This window comes from Coregonus lavaretus, assembly GCF_964263955.1.
Source record: "Coregonus lavaretus genome assembly, chromosome: 27".
In the NCBI taxonomy this organism is placed as follows: Eukaryota; Metazoa; Chordata; class Actinopteri; order Salmoniformes; family Salmonidae; genus Coregonus; species Coregonus lavaretus.
This window is the reverse complement of record NC_140014.1, coordinates 25,099,114-25,119,512: the sequence shown is the minus strand read 5'-3', so window position 1 is coordinate 25,119,512 and position 20,399 is coordinate 25,099,114. Positions and strand designations below refer to the sequence as shown.

General features: G+C 45.8%; 2 protein-coding genes across 2 annotated transcripts in view; one reads left to right on the top strand and one right to left on the bottom strand.

Annotated features, from left to right (window-relative positions):
• Positions 1–677: 677 nt before the first annotated feature.
• On the top strand, positions 678–1,659 carry LOC311102332 (glycoprotein hormone beta-5-like; the record flags this gene model as incomplete). Its single annotated transcript, XM_084143638.1, has 3 exons — positions 678–703; positions 1,000–1,198; positions 1,468–1,659. 3 exons carry the CDS (start codon positions 678–680, stop codon positions 1,657–1,659), a joined length of 417 nt encoding a protein of 138 aa, XP_083999764.1.
• A 10,700-nt stretch (positions 1,660–12,359) lies between these two features.
• Positions 12,360–20,399, bottom strand: part of LOC311102645 (voltage-gated delayed rectifier potassium channel KCNH5-like) — a gene marked incomplete at both ends in the record, with an annotated part of 153,578 nt that continues 145,538 nt past the window's right edge. The window contains one exon of the mRNA XM_084144008.1: positions 12,360–13,394. Within this exon, the coding sequence (XP_084000134.1) occupies positions 12,360–13,394 (1,035 nt within the window). The remainder of the gene's footprint in view (positions 13,395–20,399) is intronic.

The window sequence follows — 20,399 nt, the reverse complement described above, 5'->3', positions numbered from 1 at the left end:
CACCCAAATAAACTCAGCCCTCTTCTCTCTCTACCCCTGCTCTCATCTCCACTACTGTGGCCTCCACACATCAGACCAGACCATGAATTACTCCTCTGTCTCCATGGGCTCCACACAACAAACACGGTAGAGATACAGTAAGTGTTCTGTGAAAATGTCATAGCAAAAAAAATTACATCTAAATTATAACAGACTTGCACTGAACTGGATAAGAAAAAACAGGTTAGTTAGCGCTCCAGGGCAAGGTTCTCACCTGTAAGAACAGTTCCTGAGGTCCATCAGCTAAATTAGTCTAATCTACAGGTATGAGTGTGTTTCTCCCCTCTTCCATGTGGATGGCTATGAACAAAGGAGCAGCCTCAATCCCTAATCAGGCTAATGGTCTGTAGTTGACTGGTGACTGGGCTGATGGGGAAGGTAGAGTAGACGGGCCTAAGGGGGATCAGACAGGAGCCTGACTCTCTGGCAGGAGCTAGAGACATGGTGGTTACTAAGGCCCTGACTGGCTCCTGATTGACATGAGATGCTGGGATAAATAGCTGGGAGTTCCTCCCTGGGATCCATTATCAGGTGATTCTGCTGTCAGAGACATCACGGCTACTGGAGTTACTGCAGTTCCTGATTCAGAGGTTCAGTAGTGGTAGTTCTCTCCAGTGGAGAACCACTTGTGAGCCCAGATGAACCAGAGGAGAGGTACTCAGTGGTGAGTTATAACACTTTAGTTAGATCAGTCACACATACTCTGTATGTAGTTAGGGTCAGGAATCACTGAGATCTCTGGAATATTTCATTTTTTAGCTGTTGTTTTTAGTTTTTGCTAAATATGTTGCTTCATTTGATTGGTTTCATTAAAATGCCAACAATATAGTCTAAAAATACTAATGACATGAACTTGCTATACGCTAGCTATTTGAAGACTTTGCTAAAAGTGAGATAGAGAGAGAGCGTAATATGTTAGGCATTAGAGATAACCCTGAGGTGTGTGGTGTCTGTGTGGAGGTGGTGTGCTCTGCTGCTGTGCTGTACAGGGCTGTGGTCATGGCTTCACCCAGAGACACTGAGCCAGGCTTCAGCCGTCAACCTGCGCCGCTTCATTGGCTGTGCCGTCCGGGAGTTCACCTTCCTGGCCAGGAAACCAGGCTGCAGAGGGCTGCACATCACCACCGACGCCTGCTGGGGGCGCTGTGAGACCTGGGAGGTGAGGGCAGAGCGAGGGAGAGAGTCCTACGCAGTCAGACTGGCGAGAAGTGTTAGAATCAGTAGATGTTAACAAAATCAATCAAATGGAAAATATAAAAGTAACTAAACTATGATGATTATTGTAGAAAAAGTAATCACCCATGACATAATATTGTGTAATAAATCAGTAATAAAGTAATTGATTATAAAGTCATAACTGTGGAGCTTGTTGAATAAATGAACAGATGTTAATCTAAATTAACCATATCTCTGTGTGTGTCTCTTCAGAAGCCTGTCCTGGACCCTCCCTACATAGAGTCATACCAGCGTGTGTGTACCTACAACGAGACCCGCCTGGTGACGGTGCGGCTGCCTAACTGCTCAGCCAACGTGGACCCCATGTACACCTACCCTGTAGCCCTGAGGTGTGACTGTGGAGTGTGCCTGACCAGCACCACTGAGTGTATCTCGTCTGTTTGACTGCAGCACTATCACTGGCATCGGACCGGGAGAGCAGCAGCGCAGGACTTTTACTCTATGGAGCAAATGGAAATCACCTTTCTATTTCTTTTTCATCTTCAAGTCATTATTCAACTTGGAAAAACTTGAAACATGTTAATAAATAATGTTATCTGAGTCCGAATAGTTTATTTCAATTAGATATAGCTCACTCAGCTCTCTTCACTAAAAAAGCAGATGAGAAGAAAGAATAGTCAAGACATTCAGAGCATAGTGGTTGATAATGAACTTGAAATCATTCATAAAGAGCATATAAACGTGTTTTTCTAAGTAATATGAATATGCATGACAAGGAGCATTATATAATATCTCTCTACTCACCTGTCACTAAGGTGCTTCAGGGCGTTTGAGCTCTCACGCTTGGGGCATCTTCACTGTGTGGGTGGGGTTAGGGAGACTGTGGAGCACTCCCGAGACACTGCCACACACACACTCACTCTGTCACACTCGCGCAAAGACCCACGCACCAAAAACCGCACACACAGACACATACACCGGCACGCACGCACACACACACACACACACACACACAAACACACACGCACACGCACACGCGCGCACACACACACACACACACACACACACACCCTATGGTGTCAGTGGTGTCAGACTCCCTCTTGGTTCATCACAAAATCTTCAAGACTGAAAATCACCCCCTTCAAGACTCATTATCACCCCCTTCCCCCAGATATTAATCGTACAATCTCCCTGTGATTCATGCTTTTGGGGTTTTCATGTTGTGGCACCAGGATAATTCAAAATGTCACATTCAGGGGTCAACAAAGTTCCACCATCTTAGGATGGGAGACATTACTGCGAGGGAATGAAGAGATCTCTGTTAAACATGACCATGGAAAAGCAACCAACTGTTCTACCATCTTCAGTCCCTGTTTGACTTCTCCTGACATCAGTAAAACCGGACAAAGTCGCCTTACTTAAAAAAATACATAGTGCCAACACGTTCAACCCAGTACACATAACTTGGAGCAGTGACCAGACCTGGGCTTCTGTGCACTGTCAGCTGGCCCTGTCTCCTGAGTCTCCCTCTGAAACACACTGACCATCTACAGAGCTGCCACTGTCAAATAGAAAATAGCTTTTAAAACTTTAACCACAACATAAAGAGGCGAGGTAAGAAGACATAGTTGTGTGTATCAAGAGAGCACCGTTTTGTGGCCCTGTTGAGAGCTGCTGTAACAGCCCCTGTTGTTGTAATCGTTTGTGACATTAACGCTGCTTCGTCCTCGGGCTGGGGGAGGAAGGGGGAGGAGGGTGGAAGGGGGGGACCTGTAATAGCTCCTGGCAGGAGGACTGAGGGGGGAGGCGCCCCTGGTGCCACACTGCAACATCCTAATGGAAAAAGAGGTGGCAGGATCTGAGAGGAAGCTACAGATAATGATGATGATAAGGATGATGATGAAGATGATGATGACAACCTGTACCTTCAGACCTCAGTCACAGCAGTGAACCCCTTCTCTGTCACACCTGCTGAGAGCCTCCATGATGTAACCACTGAAACACACAAGTTAAACGATTTTCACTCAAAAGGAAAATTCTAAACATAAACATTGTTAGCCTAAGCAGAGAACATGCTGAACCCAAATCCACCTCTAACTGACTGCTGTGAAAGAAAGACCACATAATGTAGCTGGTGTTTTTACTAGAAGATCTATAGTGGTCCACATTGAGTGGAAGGGGATCCTGGTGTCTTGGTTTGTCGATCTTAGAAGTCTGATAATCAATGTCCTTATAAGAGAGTACACCAAAGAGAAGATCTTTAAATTGGTAATTTTAGCCACAATCAATACTAATTCAAGATAATGAAATGGCATAGGAATGCTCCAATATTGATGGATGTCCGTTTCGGAGGAAGAAACCCGGTGTCAAATCCTGTGGCCAAAAACAATTACGAAAAATAGGAATAGTTATCACGTCTTACATTGTCACACTCCCAGGAGTGATCAAATCAATGAGTTTATTAAGCTTTATTTTTTAGTATCTCTTGACAAGCCAATTTCTCTTGACTGTTTCTCTTTGGCTTGGTGTCAATACACAAATTATGGTAAATTAACCATAATAATTCCTCTGTCAACCTGCTCAGTCTTAATTGGTGGTTCAGATTCAAACCCTACTGCATTCTCCCTGTGCCTGAACACGGACTGTAGCTCCAGTGTTAATGACTCCTACTGGAATCAACACGACTCAACACAACATAGGAGTTGAGTGGACAGATTATTGCTGCCAAATCCAGCCCAACAAAGTACACTACATGACCAAAAGTATGTGGACACACACATCACATTCCAAAATCATGGGCATTGATATGGACTTAGAGGAAGGCCCTAAAAATTGTCAAAGACTCCAGCCACCCTAGTCATAGACTGTTTTCTCTCCTACCGCACGGCAAGCGGTACCAGAGCACCAAGTCTAGGTCCAAAAGGCTTCTTAACAGCTTCTACCCCCAAGCCATATGACTCCTGAATAGCTAATCAAATGGCTACCCGGACTATTTGCATTGTTCACTGTAAGGTCTACACCTTATTGTATTCGGTGCATGTGAAAAATAACATTTGATTTGATTTGATTTGACTTGGTCCCCTCTTTGCTGCTATAACAGCCTCCACTCTTCTGGGAAGGCTTTCCACTAGATGTTGGAACATTGCTGCGGGGACTTGCTTCCATTCAGCCACAAGAGCATTAGTGAGGTCGGGCACTGATTAGGCCTGGCTCACAGTCAGCATTTCAATTCATCCCAAAGGTGTTTGATGCTGTTGAGGTCAGGGCTCTGTGCAGGCCAGTCAAGTTCTTCCACACAGATCTCTACAAACCATTTCTGTATGGACCTCGCTTTGTGCACGGGGCATTGTCATGATGAAACAGGAAAGGGCCTTCACCAAACTGTTGCCACAAAGTTGGAAGCACAGAATCGTCTAGAATGTCATTGTATGCTGTAGCGTTAAGATTTCCCTTCACTGGAACTAAGGGAACTGGCCCGAACCATGAAAAACAGCCCCAGACCATTAGGTAGGTAGCGTTCTCCTGTCATCCGCCAAATCCAGATTTGTCCGTCGGACTGCCAGATGGTGAAGCGTGATTAATCACTCCAGAGAACGCGTTTAAACTGCTCCAGAGTCCAATGGCGGCAAACTTTACACCACTCCAGCCAACGCTTGGCATTGCGCATGGTGATCTTAGGCTTGTGTGCGGCTGCTCGGCCATGGAAACCCATTTCATGAAACTCACGAAGAACAGTTATTGTGCTGACATTGCTTCCAGAGACAGTTTGGAACTCGGTACTGAGTGTTTCAACCGAGGACAGACCATTTTAAAGTCCTTCTCTCTTCAGCACTCCGCGGCCCCATTCTGTGAGCTTGTGTAGCCTACCACTTCACAGCTGAGCCATTGTTGCTCCTAGGCGTTTCCACTTCACAATAACAGCACTTACAGTTGACCGGGGCAGCTCAAGCATGGCAGAAGTTTGACGAACTGACTTGTTGGAAAGGTGGCATCCTATGACGGTGCCACGTTGAAAGTCACTGAGCTCTTCAGCAGAGCCATTCTACTGCCAATGTTTGTCTATGGAGATTGCATGGCTGTGTGCTTGATTTTATACACCTGTCAGCAACGGATGTGGCTGAAATAGCCGAATCCACTAATTTGAAGGGGTGTCCACATACTTTATATAGTGTATCTAAGAAAATACATATATTAAAAAATATATTTTTAAGTACCTCAAAACAATGATGGTAATGAATTAAAATGGGTTCAAATCTGACCATTTGAGTCTGCTCAGACCATTTCAGTCTGTTCATAATCAGAACCCTGTACGCGGCCATTAGTATTCCAATCACACATCAGAGACATCTGCCAAATATCTGCCAAAGTGAAGATGCTGGGGGATAGGGCTAATAGATAGATAGACAGATAGTATCTGCTTTGCAAATCACATTTCCGGGAGATCCAATTTAACTACTATACGGTATCACAGATTGAACTTTGCGATGAAACTTTTGCTTCTTAGTCATTTCAAAGTATAAAGAGAGAATACATTGAATGAGTTTTTTCTATTGTACTTTTACCAATTTTTTGTGATATCCAATTGTTAGTTACGGTCTTGTCCCATCGCTGCAACTCCCCTACGGACTCAGCAGAGGTGAAGGTCGAGAGCCATGCCTCCACCGAAACACGACCCTGCCAAGCCACACTGCTTCTTGACACAATGCTTGCTTAAACCGGAAGCCAGCCGCACCAATGTGTCGGAGGAAACACCGTCCAACTGGTGACTGAAGTCAGCTTGCAGCACCCGGCCCGCCACAAGGAAATCCCGGCCAGCCAAACCCTCCCCTAACCTGGACAACGCTGGGTCAATTGTGCACCGCCTCATGGGTCTCCTGGTCATGGCCGGCTGTGACACAGCCTGGGATCGAACCCGGGGCTGTAGTGACACCTAAAGCACTGCGATGCAGTGCCTTAGACCGCCACGCCACTCAGGAGGCCCTGAATGAGTGATTCTGACATCCTGCAAATATTCCAGTAATAAAACATTCCCATTCCTGTAGAGAAGCAAATTTTCAAGTGGACAATTACACTAGAAAGCCCCAGACAGAGATGTCCCAGACAGTCGTTTATTTAGCTGACGCTACAGTTAAGGTGTACAACTGTAAAACAATACATGAACCATAGTGGGAATAATCAGTGCTACTTATTAAAGCCATTGCTTTAAAAAACAGTAGAAAACAGCAGTATTCCAGTAGAAAAGGATTGGAGCTTATAGTCCAGGTGTGAACAAATGCTTCCCAATCCTGCCTGTCCTGTCCCCATAGGGAGAGGTATCCAGCTAGCACACCGACAGAGAAAAAGAGGCTAGATATTAGTATGCTCAGGACACAGTCAGTGAGTTTCTCTAGAAGTTCTTTAGAGAGGAGAGAGAGAAGAGAGAGGGGTAGAGAGAGAATGAGAGAGTACGCGATAGAGAGAAGAAGAAATGTGAGGGATTGAGAGAAAGTGAGAGACCAGTGTGAGGTGTAAGAGAGAGAGAGAAGAGAGGAGAAAGCAGTGTCAGGTGAGAGAGGGATGGAGGGTGCAGCTATACATTCAGATGTTACAGGAGGGGGTCGCAGTTCCGGAGCGATCCACTAGGTGTCCTCCTCCGACAACCGTAGGCACCTCCTCACTCACAGTCTGGTCTAATCATGATCCTATTGGTGTCACCTGTTCACCTGTGTATTTATGCCCTCACTTCGCTGTGTTTCCTTGCTCAGTTTTCTCTGCTAGTTTCTCTATGCTCAGCAGTACTAATCAGTGTCTGATCGGAGACGTGTGTACAGGTACTCGAGAAGTGTTCTCCCTGTTTCTTTATTATTTCAGTCATAGTTACTATTTCGTATCTTGGCTGTCAGCCTGTTTTTGGAGACTTATTTGCTCTGCCTTTCTTTTATCGTGTTGAATCCATTATTTTGTATCCTGGCTTCGGGACCACCAGTAAAGATTGTTTCACCATCTCTGCCTGCTGCCTACTGTCTATCCTGCACTGCACCTGGGTCACACCTCACACCAAGCCTTACATTCAGGTGACTGAGACTGAGCTGAGACATGACTTGTTCTCTCCCTCTGATGAAGGGAAGGCTGGCTAGGCTCTCTCTTTCTCTCTCTCCTGCTGTGGAGCACGCTCAGACCACAGGACTCTCTTAGTTGATTGTCAAATAAAGACACTGCTCCCACTTACTCTATCCCTTTATGAACTTCAGAAGTAAGTTTGAGAGACACTTTCAAGAAATGTGTTACTGCATATGTTACAGTATAGATGACTTGTATGCACACAGATCCTTCGACTGAATGCTACCACTGCATCCTAATGTATCTCTGTACTATTGCATTGTAGTAGGACTAGATCCCTGTGTAGCAGACAGGTACTCATCAGTGGACTAAGAGCCAGAGCCATAAACATACATACTGTATATACGACTCTGCTGTGAGTTTACGAGTGCCAGTAAGAATAAATCTGTTCTCATTCACCAGAAAATCACAGGTTGCATAGCATGCAATATTCAAAACATGCCGGTAAAATGGACAGAAGACATCCAAATTGGTACTACACAAACCAGGCAGGTATCTCTATTGGAATAGCTGTGCCACAGAGGGAGCACTTTGCAGCAGGCTAGCTGAGCAATCAATCAATCAATCAAATGTAATTTATAAAGCCCTTTTTACATCAGCAGATGTCACAAAGTGCTATACAGAAACCCAGCCTAAAACCCCAAACAGCAAACAATGCAGATGTAGAAGCAAAGGTGGGTTTTAAACACAAGCTGCAGTTGAGTTGAATTAGGGAGAGTCTAAGAGGCAGGCATCCTCAGCACCCACAACATAAGAAATAAAGCTTCCCAACATGTATTTTATAATTTTATTGAGATGAGCCTTTAGTGGTGAAGGTGCTCTCAACAAATTAATCTTCAATAATAGAACTTGGAGCAGACTTTGTGACACACCATGTCACTGTGTGGCTCGTGTCATGTGTAGGGACCGTGGGACTGTGTGTCACTGGATGGAACTCTATGTCCTAGATGCTGTCAGTCTGTTTCAGACTTCCCTACTTTATTTACCACAGTGCAGTCAGTCTGCACATCTAGTTCATGCAGCATGGTGAACATAAAAAGCCTTCTTTAGACAACATGGCAACATACAGTCGATACATAACATGTATCTAAATGATGCATAGACATGAGGAGAATCAACTGTTATGCTATTAATGCTAAAATACCTCTGAAAATAATGTTTTCTCTACAGGAAATCAGACAGTGAGAGGGGATATTAATGGTGATCAAAAATATAAATCAATGTAAGTAGCAACAACTAACTGGAACTGACCAAGGCTTGGGAGAAAAAAAGGATTAATGCCTTCAAATAATAATGTTGCTCAATAATTGACACTCAATAATGAATATCAGTTATCACTTACTTGCATGGGCACATATTATCAAGAAAGGGCCAGATACAGTGGGGAGAACAAGTATTTGATACTGCCGATTTTGCAGGTTTTCCAACTTACAAAGCATGTAGAGGTCTGTAATTTTTATCATAGGTACACTTCAACTGCGAGAGACGGAATCTAAAACAAAAATCCAGAAAATCACATTGTATGATTTTTAAGTAATTAATTTGCATTTTATTGCATGACATAAGTATTTGATCACCTACCAACAAGTAAGAATTCCGGCTCTCACAGACCTATTAGTTAATCTTTAAGAAGCCCTCCTGTTCTCCACTCATTACCTGTATTAACTGCACCTGTTTGAACTCGTTACCTGTATAAAAGACACCTGTCCACACACTCAATCAAACAGACTCCAACCTCTCCACAATGGCCAACACCAGAGAGCTGTGTAAGGACATCAGGAATAAAATTGTAGACCTGCACAAGGCTGGGATGGGCTACAGGACAATAGGCAAGCAGCTTGGTGAGAAGGCAACAACTGTTGGCGCAATTATTAGAAAATGGAAGAAGTTCAAGATGACGGTCAATCACCCTTGGTCTGGGGCTCCATGCAAGATCTCACCTCGTGGGGCATCAATGATCATGAGGAAGGTGAGGGATCTGCCCAGAACTACACGGCAGGACCTGGTCAATGACCTGAAGAGAGCTGGGACCACAGCCTCAAAGAAAACCATTAGTAACACTACGCCGTCATTGATTAAAATCCTGCAGCGCACGCAAGGTCCCCCTGCTCAAGCCAGCGCATGTCCAGGCCCGTCTGAAGTTTGCCAATGACCATCTGGATGATCCAGAGGAGAAATGGGAGAAGGTCATGTGGTCTGATGAGACAAAAATAGAGCTATTTGGTCTAAACTCCACTCGCCATGTTTGGAGGAAGAAGAAGGATGAGTATAACCCCAAGAACACCATCCCAACCGTGAAGCATGGAGGTGGAAACATCATTCTTTGGGGATGCTTTTCTGCAAAGGGGACAGGACGACTGCACCGTATTGACGGGAGGATGGATGGGGCCATGTATCGCGAGATCTTGGCCAACAACCTCCTTCCCTCAGTAAGAGCATTGAAGATGGGTCGTGGCTGGGTCTTCCAGCATGACAATGACCCGAAACACACAGCCAGGGCAACTAAGGAGTGGCTCCGTAAGAAGCATGTCAAGGTCCTGGAGTGGCCTAGCCAGTCTCCAGACCTGAACCCAATAGAAAATCTTTGGAGGGAGCTGAAAGTCCGTATTGCCCAGCGACAGCCCCGAAACCTGAAGGATCTGGAGAAGGTCTGTATGGAGGAGTGGGCCAAAATCCCTGCTGTAGTGTGTGCAAACCTGGTCAAGACCTACAGGAAACGTATGATCTCTGTAATTGCAAACAAAGGTTTCTGTACCAATTTTTGTTTTAGATTCCGTCTCTCACAGTTGAAGTGTACCTATGATAAAAATTACAGACCTCTACATGCTTTGTAAGTAGGAAAACCTGCAAAATCGGCTGTGTATCAAATACTTGTTCTCCCCACTGTAATAGTGTAGCCTATAGCTACTGGACTTTCTTTCTGTGGGAAAAACCTTAACCTCATGGATTTCCCATTCACCAAGTATCAATGCAGTTTCAGAACCCATTGGTAACTTATGGTTAATAGTGCTACCTCTATGCATACCCTGAATGTCAACATTGGAAATTGTCAATACTTAAAACATATTTACACTACCGTTCAAAAGTTTGGGGTCACTTACAAATGTCTTTTTTTTTGTCCATTCAAATAACATCAAATTGATCAGAAATAGTGTAGACATTGTTAATGTTGTAAATGGCTATTGTAGCTGGAAACGGCTGATTTTTAATGGAATATCTACATAGGTGTACAGAGGCCCATTATCAGCAACCATCAGTCCCGTGTTCCAATGGCACGTTGTGTTTGCTAATCCAAGTTTATCATTTTAAAAGGCTAATTGATCATTAGAAAACCCTTTTGCAATTATGTTAGCACAGCTCAAAACTGTTGTGCTGATTAAATAAGCAATAAAACTGGCCTTCTTGAGACTAGTTGAGTATCTGGAGCATCAGCAATTGTAGGTTCGATTACAGGCTCAAAATGGCCAGAAACAAATAACTTTCTTCTGAAACTCGTCAGTCTATTCTTGTTCTGAGAAATGAAGGCTATACCATGTGAGAAATTGCCAAGGAACTGAAGATCTCGCACAACACTGTGTACTACTCCCTTCACAGAACAGCGCAAACTGGCTCTAACCAGAATAGAAAGAGGAGTGGGAGGCCCCAGTGCACAACTGAGCAAGAGGACAAATACATTAGAGTGTGTAGTTTGAGAAACAGATGCCTCACAGGTCCTCAACTGGCAGCTTCATTAAATAGTACCCGCAAAACACCAGTCTCAACGTCAACAGTGAAGAGGCGACTCCGGGATGCTGACCTTCTAGGCAGAGTTACAAAGAAAAAGCCATATCTCAGACTGGCCAATAAAAATAAAAGATTAAGATGGACAAAAGAACACAGACACTGGACAGAGGAAGATTGGAAGAAGTGTTAAGGAAAGACAAATCGAACTTTGAGGTATTCGGATCACAAAGAATAACATTTGTGAGACGCAGACCAAATTAAAAGATGCTGGAGGAGTGCTTGATGCCGTCTGTCAAGCATGGTGGAGGCAATGTGATGGTCTGGGGGTGCTTTGGTGGTGGTAAAGTGGGAGATTTTTACAGGGTAAAAGGGATCTTGAAGAAGGAAGGCTATCACTCCATTTTGCAACGCCATGCCATACCCTGTGGACGGCGCTTGATTGGAGCCAATTTCCTCCTACAACAGGACAATGACCCAAAGCACAGCTCCAAACTATGCAATAACAATTTAGGGAAGAAGCAGTCAGCTGGTATTCTGTCTATAATGTAGTGGCCAGCACAGTCACCGGATCTCAACCCTATTGAGCTGTTGTGGGAGCAGCTTGACCGTATGGTATGTAAGAAGTGCCCATCAAGCCAATCCAACTTGTGGGAGGTGCTTCAGGAAGCATGGGGTGAAATCTCTTCAGATTACCTCAATAAATTGACAACTAGAATGCCAAAGGCTGCAAGGCTGTAATGGAGAATTTATTGATGAAACCAAAGTTTGAAGGACACAATTATTATTTCAATTAAAAATCATTATTTCTAAAATGTTTGTCATTTAGCAGACACTCTTATCCAGAGCGACTTACAGGAGCAATTAGGGTTAAGTGCCTTGCTCAAGGGCACATTGACAGATTTTTCACCTAGTCAGCTCAGGGATTAGAACCAGCGACCTTTCGGTTACTGGCACTACACTCTTAACCACTGAGCTACCTGCCTTGTCAATGACTACATTTCCTATTCATTTTGTTATATTTCCTATTCAAACACATTTCATGTATGTTTTCATGGAAAACAAGGACATTTCTAAGTGACCCCAAACTTTTGAACATTCAGAGTAGATCAATAAATTCTTGGTTCTCTTTAAATACATTTGCATGCAGTCAACTGCATAATATACAGGCAATAATTAAATAGTGATAGTTTCTTTGGCAAGCCAGAATCCAGCTGGACATGCATAGAGAAGTATTTACAATCAAGAAAGTTCTCATGATGGACATGAGTTAAAAGTTTGTGTGCAAATGTTAAGATATGTGGAACAGTGGTGTTATATCCTCTTCAGATGTGTCCATCGTCATCCACTGAGTCAGGAGAAACGGGTCTGGAGACAGTGAAGATGTCCTGACGTTTGGTTTTGGTTTTGGGGGTGGCGGCCAGAGGTAGAGACGGCCTCCTCTTTGTAGAGGTCAGCAGTTTGAGGATCTGAGCCACCTGAGTCTCCAGGGCCCTCAGCCGGCCCCACAGAGTCTGGAGGTCCCCCCGGAGCTCTAACCGGGTCTCCTGCAGTGCATCCTGCAGGGCCTGCTCTGGGATGGGGCCGAACGGGTGTGGCAGGGGGCTCTGCTGGAGGTGGACACGTGCCTCCCCGGCCCTGTCTATACACAGCTCACTCTTAGTGATGCCGCTGTCGCAGGAATCTGTCTTACAGAGGGGGTTGTCCTCCCCCTCCCCTCCTCTAAGCCCCACCTCCTGACCCCTGTCCTCCTGAGAGAGAATCTCTTCGGAGACGGCTTTAGCTACATTGTTCAGTCCCTCCTTCCTGACCTCTGGACATGGGGCAGTCACGTTTTTGAGGCGCCCCCAGCCCCTGGCAGCAGGAGGCTTCACCAGAGCAGGGCTGGGGCTCACCTTGAGGTGGACAAGAGGTGGCTCCCCCACGACAGAGCTGGGCTGCAGCTCCAGGACCTCTTTGTTGTTCTGTTTAGGGTCCGCGCCAGCATAGACCAGGGAGCTATGCATGGGCGTGACCTGGGACACAGTGAGCACACTGATACTGCAACCCGAAGGGGGAGCCCCGTTCTGGAGCCCCTGCAGGGAGGAGTGGGGCCCAGGTAGCTGGATGTTGAGAGGCAGGGAGTGCTGCAGGCTGGAGTGGTGGATGGGGTGCAGGTGGTGCTCCACTTGGAGCTGGTTCTTCTCCAGGTCCAGCTGAGAGGATGCCCCCTGGTTCCGCTGCAGCTCCTTCTGCTGCTTGAACTTCTGGAAGAGCTTCCTGACCGGGTGGTCCTGGGGGATGGTCAGCTGCACCTCGTTCTTCTGACGCTGGCGCTCCTCCTCCTCCTTCTTCATGTCACTGATCTTACGGAAAATCACCTACAGGGACACACAACGGTACAACATTTATAATTTCATACAAACATTTATTCTTTATCATTTTAATACAATACACACTGAGTGTACAAAACATTAAGAACACCTGCTCTTTCCATGACATAGACTGAGCAGGTGAATCCAGGTGAAAGTTATGACTTGTTAAATCCACAAGTCATAACTTTCACCTGGATTCAATCAGTGTAGATGAAGGGGAGGAGACAGGTTCAATAAGGATGTTGAAGCCTTGAGACAATTGAGACATGGATTGTGTATGTGTGCCATTCAGAGGGGCAAGACAAAATATTTACAGTGAGCTCCAAAGGTATTGGGACAGTGACAAATGTGTTGTTGTTTTGGCCCTGTACTCCAGCACTTTGGATTTTAAATGATACAATGATACAATGACTACGAGGTTAAAGTGCAGACTGTCAGCTTTAATTTGAGGGTATTTTCATCCATATCGGGTGAACGGTTTAGAAATTACAGCAATTCTCCTGTTTTAGGGGACCAAAAGTATTGGCACAAATTCACTTTTATGTGTATTAAAGTGAAGTATTTTGTCACATATTCATAGCACACAATGACTACATCAAGCTTGTCACTCTACACTTTTATTGTAAATAAGAATAGAATATGTTTCTAAACACTTCTACATTAATGTGGCTGCTACCATGATTATGTTAATCCTGAATGAATCCTGAATAATGATGAGTGAGAAAGTTACAGACGCCCAAATATCATACCCCCAAGACATGCTAACCGCTCACCATTACAATAACATGGGAGGTTAGCATTTTTTGGGGGGTATGATATTTGTGCGTCTGTAACTTTCTCACTCGTCATTATTCACGATTCATTCAGGATTATCCATAATCATGGTAGCACCCACATGAATGTAGAAGTGTTTAGAAACCTTATCTTCTTATTTAAAAAGATCACCTGTCTGCCTGCGTATCTGTCCGTGTCACGTCCTGGCTCTGGGGACACTGTTATGTTGAGCCAGGGTGTGTAATTCTATGTTTGTATTTCTATGTTGGCCTGAGTGACTCCCAATCAGAGGCAACGAGTGTCAGCTGGTTGTCTCTGATTGGGAGCCATATTTAACTGTCTGTCTTTCACTTTGTGTTTGTGGTTTCTTGTTCCGTGTTGGTTGGTGTATGTAACTAGGGACGTCACGGTTTCGTTTTGTTGTTTTGATCGTGTGATCATTTATTAAATAAAGAATATGTTTGCCTTCAACGCTGCGCCTTGGTCCTCCTCCTTAGACGATCGTGACAGAAGAAACCACCAGAACTGGACCAAGCAGCCTAGTGAGGAGCAGAGTGGGTGGACTTGGCAACAGTGGAGGAAGAGCTTCGACTGGGTCAAGCCGAATGAGGAGCTGAATGGCGGAGATTGGAAGCAGAAGAGCGAGAGTTGGGCGAGAATTATCGAGGCCTGGCCCACGGGGAAGAGAGACTCCCAGAAAATTTTTAGGGGGGGGCTCACGACGTCGGACCAGCAGGAGGCCGCGATAGAGCGGCCCAGCGGGTTGCCAGAGGAGGCCGCCAGGTTACGGGGGCCACTGGTCGAAGAGGGGATGGAGGATGTAGAGGCACGGCGAGAGGTACTGGCGTGTGTTGCCAGTCCGGTCCGGCCTGTTCCTGATCCCCACGTAGGGCCAGTAGTGTGTGTTCCCAGTACGGTCCGGCCTGTTCCTGCCACTCGCACCAAGTCTACGGTGCGCATCGCCAGCTCGGCCCGGCCCATTCCTGCTCCCCGCACCAAGCCAGTGGTGCGTTTCGTCAGCCCTGTCCGGCCCGTTCCTGCTCTCCGCACCAAGTCTGTGGTGCGCGTCGCCAGCCCAGTCCGGCCCATTCCTGCTTCCCGCACCAAGTCTGTGGTGCGTTTCGTCAGCCCTGTCCGGCCCGTTCCTGCTCTCCGCACCAAGTCTGTGGTGCGCGTCGCCAGCCCAGTCCGGCCCATTCCTGCTCCCCGCACCAAGTCTGTGGTGCGTTTCGTCAGCCCGGCTCGGCCCGTTCCTGCTCCCCGCACCAAGTCTACGGTGCGTGTCGCCAGCTCGGCCCGGCCTGCTCCCCGCACCAAGTCAGGGGTGCGTTTCGTCAGCCCTGTCCGGCCCGCTCCTGCTCCCCACACCAAGCCAGTGGTGTGCGTCGCCAGTCCAGCACGGCCCGTGCCTGTTCCCCACACCAAGCCAGTGGTGTGCGTCGTCGGTCCGGCACGGCCCGTGCCTGTTCCACTGGTGCCTGGTCCGGCACCGGTCAGATGCGTTACGCCGGAGCTAGAGCAATCCGCTCCATCAGTTTGCAGTCCAGCTCCGGCCAGCGGGGCCAGACCGGACCAGGGGTACTTTGGGGGGTTGGAGAGGGAGTGGGGATCAGGCCCGGAGCCGGATCCGCCGCCAAGGCGGAGTGCCCACCCGGTCCCTCCCCTGTGGTATTTAGTTGGCGCGGTCGGAGTCCGCGCCTTTAGGGGGGGGTACTGTCACGTCCTGGCTCTGGGGACACTGTTATGTTGAGCCAGGGTGTGTAATTCTATGTTTGTATTTCTATGTTGGCCTGAGTGACTCCCAATCAGAGGCAACGAGTGTCAGCTGGTTGTCTCTGATTGGGAGCCATATTTAACTGTCTGTCTTTCACTTTGTGTTTGTGGTTTCTTGTTCCGTGTTGGTTGGTGTATGTAACCAGGGACGTCACGGTTTCGTTTTGTTGTTTTGATCGTGTGATCATTTATTAAATAAAGAATATGTTTGCCTTCAACGCTGCGCCTTGGTCCTCCTCCTTAGACGATCGTGACAGTCCGTCTATCCGTCATGTGTCCCATTGCCACTGCAGTGCCGTCAGTCAGGCCCTCTACTGCAGCTGGCTTTAGGGAGGATCTCTGTTAAATTATCCATCAGTGCTCCTGACTGTGTCTTCCTCTATTATTCAACCTGTGTTGCCTGGCGACGCCAGCCTGCTCTGCTCTCCTGGCGCTTAGACACTAATTACATAAGGAATGACAAGGATCTCAGCCAGCCGTAAGACTAAAGTGTTATTCTTAGTTAAAATAATAATGGTCCCTCTGCAGCTGACAGTCCAGGCATTTGGCTCTTTAGCATGGTGGAAATACAGTATATTATTCCCTTACATTATTTCGGTCAGCCTTGTCAGGACATGCCACCTTCTCCTCTGTACCCGGCACCTCTGTTTGAAGAGGCTGAGTAATGTCATTGTATCAAGTCCCCTGCTGAGCAGTGGGCTAGTGTGGGGACGGGGACAGAGAGGAATTGTCAATCAGGTCACCTGCAGATAGCCTGTGGGTTAATTGGGAGGCAGTGACTATTCATTACAAGACAATTAAAGCTTTTTCTGAAACAGTCTATATTTGTATTTATTAAGGAGCCCCATTGTCCTGGGGTCCAAACAAAATAAGGCAAAAAATGTAATACATAAACATTATTACACCACTACATTGCATTCGCACACACTACAACATTTATAATACCACCATACATGCGTGTGTGTAGAGTGTGTGTGCCTGTGTATGTGTGTCTCTTCACAGTCCGCGTTGTTCCATAATGTGTAGTTTTATCTGGTTTTAAATCTGATTTTACTGCTTGCATGAGTTACTTGATGTGGAATAGAGTTCCATGTAGTCATGGATCTTTGAGGGACTGTGCGTTTTCCATAGCCTGTTCTGGACTTGGGGACTGTGAAGAGACCCCTGGTGGCATGTCTTGTGTGGTATGCATAGGTGTCTGAGCTGTGTGCTATAGTGATTTTGTTGCCTTGCAACCTGGAATTAAAATTAATGATTTTTGAGGGGTTTGTATCATTTGATTTACACAACATGCCTACCTGAAACAAACAAGAAATAAGACAAAAAAACTGAAAACTTGAGCGTGCATAACTATTCATTTACAGTGGGGAGAACAAGTATTTGATACACTGCCGATTTTGCAGGTTTTCCTACTTACAAAGCATGTAGAGGTCTGTAATTTTTATCATAGGTACACTTCAACTGTGAGAGACGGAATCTAAAACAAAAATCCAGAAAATCACATTGTATGATTTTTAAGTAATTAATTTGCATTTTATTGCATGACATAAGTATTTGATACATCAGAAAAGCAGAACTTAATATTTGGTACAGAAACCTTTGTTTGCAATTACAGAGAAAATACGTTTCCTGTAGGTCTTGACCAGGTTTGCACACACTGCAGCAGGGATTTTGGCCCACTCCTCCATACAGACCTTCTCCAGATCCTTCAGGTTTCGGGGCTGTCGCTGGGCAATACGGACTTTCAGCTCCCTCCAAAGATGTTCTATTGGGTTCAGGTCTGGAGACTGGCTAGGCTACTCCAGGATCTTGAGATGCTTCTTACGGAGCCACTCCTTAGTTGCCCTGGCTGTGTGTTTCGGGTCGTTGTCATGCTGGAAGACCCAGCCACGACCCATCTTCAATGCTCTTACTGAGGGAAGGAGGTTGTTGGCCAAGATCTCGCGATACATGGCCCCATCCATCCTCCCGTCAATACGGTGCAGTCGTCCTGTCCCCTTTGCAGAAAAGCATCCCCAAAGAATGATGTTTCCACCTCCAAGCTTCACGGTTGGGATGGTGTTCTTGGGGTTGTACTCATCCTTCTTCTTCCTCCAAACACGGCGAGTGGAGTTTAGATCAAAAAGCTCTATTTTTGTCTCATCAGACCACATGACCTTCTCCCATTCCTTCTCTGGATCATCCAGATGGTCATTGGCAAACTTCAGACGGGCCTGGACATGCGCTGGCTTGAGCAGGGGGACCTTGCGTGCGCTGCAGGATTTTAATCCACGACGGCGTAGTGTGTTACTAATGGTTTTCTTTGAGACTGTGGTCCCAGCACTCTTCAGGTCATTGACCAGGTCCTGCCGTGTAGTTCTGGGCTGATCCCTCACCTTCATCATGATCATTGATGCCCCACGAGGTGAGATCTTGTATGGAGCCCCAGACCGAGGTTGATTGGCCGTCATCTTGAACTTCTTCAATTTTCTAATAATTGCACCAACAGTTGTTGCCTTCTCACCAAGCTGCTTGCCTATTGTCCTGTAGCCCATCCCAGCCTTGTGCAGGTCTACAATATTATCCCTGATGTCCTTACACAGCTCTCTGGTCTTGGCCATTGTGGAGAGGTTGGAGTCTGTTTGATTGAGTGTGTGGACAGGTGTCTTTTATACAGGTAACGAGTTCAAACAGGTGCAGTTAATACAGGTAATGAGTGGAGAACAGGAGGGCTTCTGAAAGAAAAACTAACAGGTCTGTGAGAGCCGGAATTCTTACTGGTTGGTAGGTGATCAAATACTTATGTCATGCAATAAAATGCAAATGAATTACTTAAAAATCATAAAATGTGATTTTCTGGATTTTTGTTTTAGATTCCGTCTCTCACAGTTGAAGTGTACCTATGATAAAAATTACAGACCTCTACATGCTTTGTAAGTAGGAAAACCTGCAAAATCGGCAGTGTATCAAATACTTGTTCCCCCCACTGTAAATGTTTCCCCTTAAACCACTCGAGTGTTGCTTTAGCAGTATGCTTAGGGTCATTGTCCTGCTGGAAGGTGAACCTCCATCACAGTCTCAAATCTCTGGAAGACTGAAACAGGTTTCCCTCAAGAATTTCCCTGTATTTAGCGCCATCCATCATTCCTTCAATTCTGACCAGTTTCCCTGCCGATGAAAAATATCTTTGGTCTCTTTGTTGTCTCTCTTATTAATGACCTCCTTGCCTGGTCCGTGAGCTTTGGTGGCCGGCCCTCTCTTGGCAGGTTTGTTGTGGTGCCATATTCTTTAAATTTTTTAATAATGGATTTAATGGTGCTCCGTGGGATGTTCAAAGTTTCTGATATTTTTTTATAACCCAACCCTGATCTGTACTTCTCCACAACTTTGTCCCTGACCTGTTTGGAGAGCTCCTTGGTCTTCATGGTGCCGCTTACTTGGTGGTGCCCCTTGCTTAGTGGTGTTGCAGACTCTGGGGCCTTTCAGAACAGATATATATATAGTTGAAGTCGGAAGTTTACATACACTTAGGTTGGAGTCATTAAAACTCGTTTTTCAACCACTCCACAAATTTCTTGTTAACAAACTATAGTTTTGGTAAGTCAGTTAGGACATCTACTTTGTGCATACTTTGTGTAATTTTTTCCAACAATTGTTTACAGACAGATTATTTCACTTATAATTCACTGTATCACAATTCCAGTGGGTCAGAAGTTTACATACACTAAGTTGACTTTGCCTTTAAACAGCTTGGAAAATTCCAGAAAATGATACCATGGCTTTAGAAGCTTCTGATAGGCTAATTGACATCATTTGAGTCAAATGGAGGTGTACCTGTGCATGTATTTCAAGGCCAACCTTCAAACTTAGTGCCTCTTTGCTTGACATCATGGGAAAATCAAAAGAAATCAGCCAAGACCTCAGAAAAATAATTGTAGACCTCCACAAGTCTGGTTCATCCTTGGGAGCAAACGCCTGAAGGTGCCACGTTCATCTGTACAAACAATAGTACGCAAGTATAAACACCATGGGACCACGCAGCCGTCATACCGCTCAGGAAGGAGACGCGTTCTGTCTCCTAGAGATGAACGTACTGTGGTGCGAAAAGTGCAAATCAATCCCAGAACAACAGCAAAGGACCTTGTGAAGATGCTGGAGGAAACAGGTACAAAATTATCTATATCCACAGTAAAAGTAGTCCTATATCGACATAACCTGAAAGGCCGCTCAGCAAGGAAGAAGCCACTGCTCCAAAACCGCCATAAAAAAGCCAGACTACGGTTTGCAACTGCACATGGGGACAAAGATCGTACTTTTTGGAGAAATGTCCTCTGGTCTGATGAAACAAAAATATAACTGTTTGGCCATAATGACCATCGTTATGTTTGGAGGAAAAAGTGGGGTAGCTTGCAAGCCAAAGAACACCATCCCAACCGTGAAGCACGGGGTGGCAGCATCATGCTGTGGGGGTGCTTTGCTGCAGGA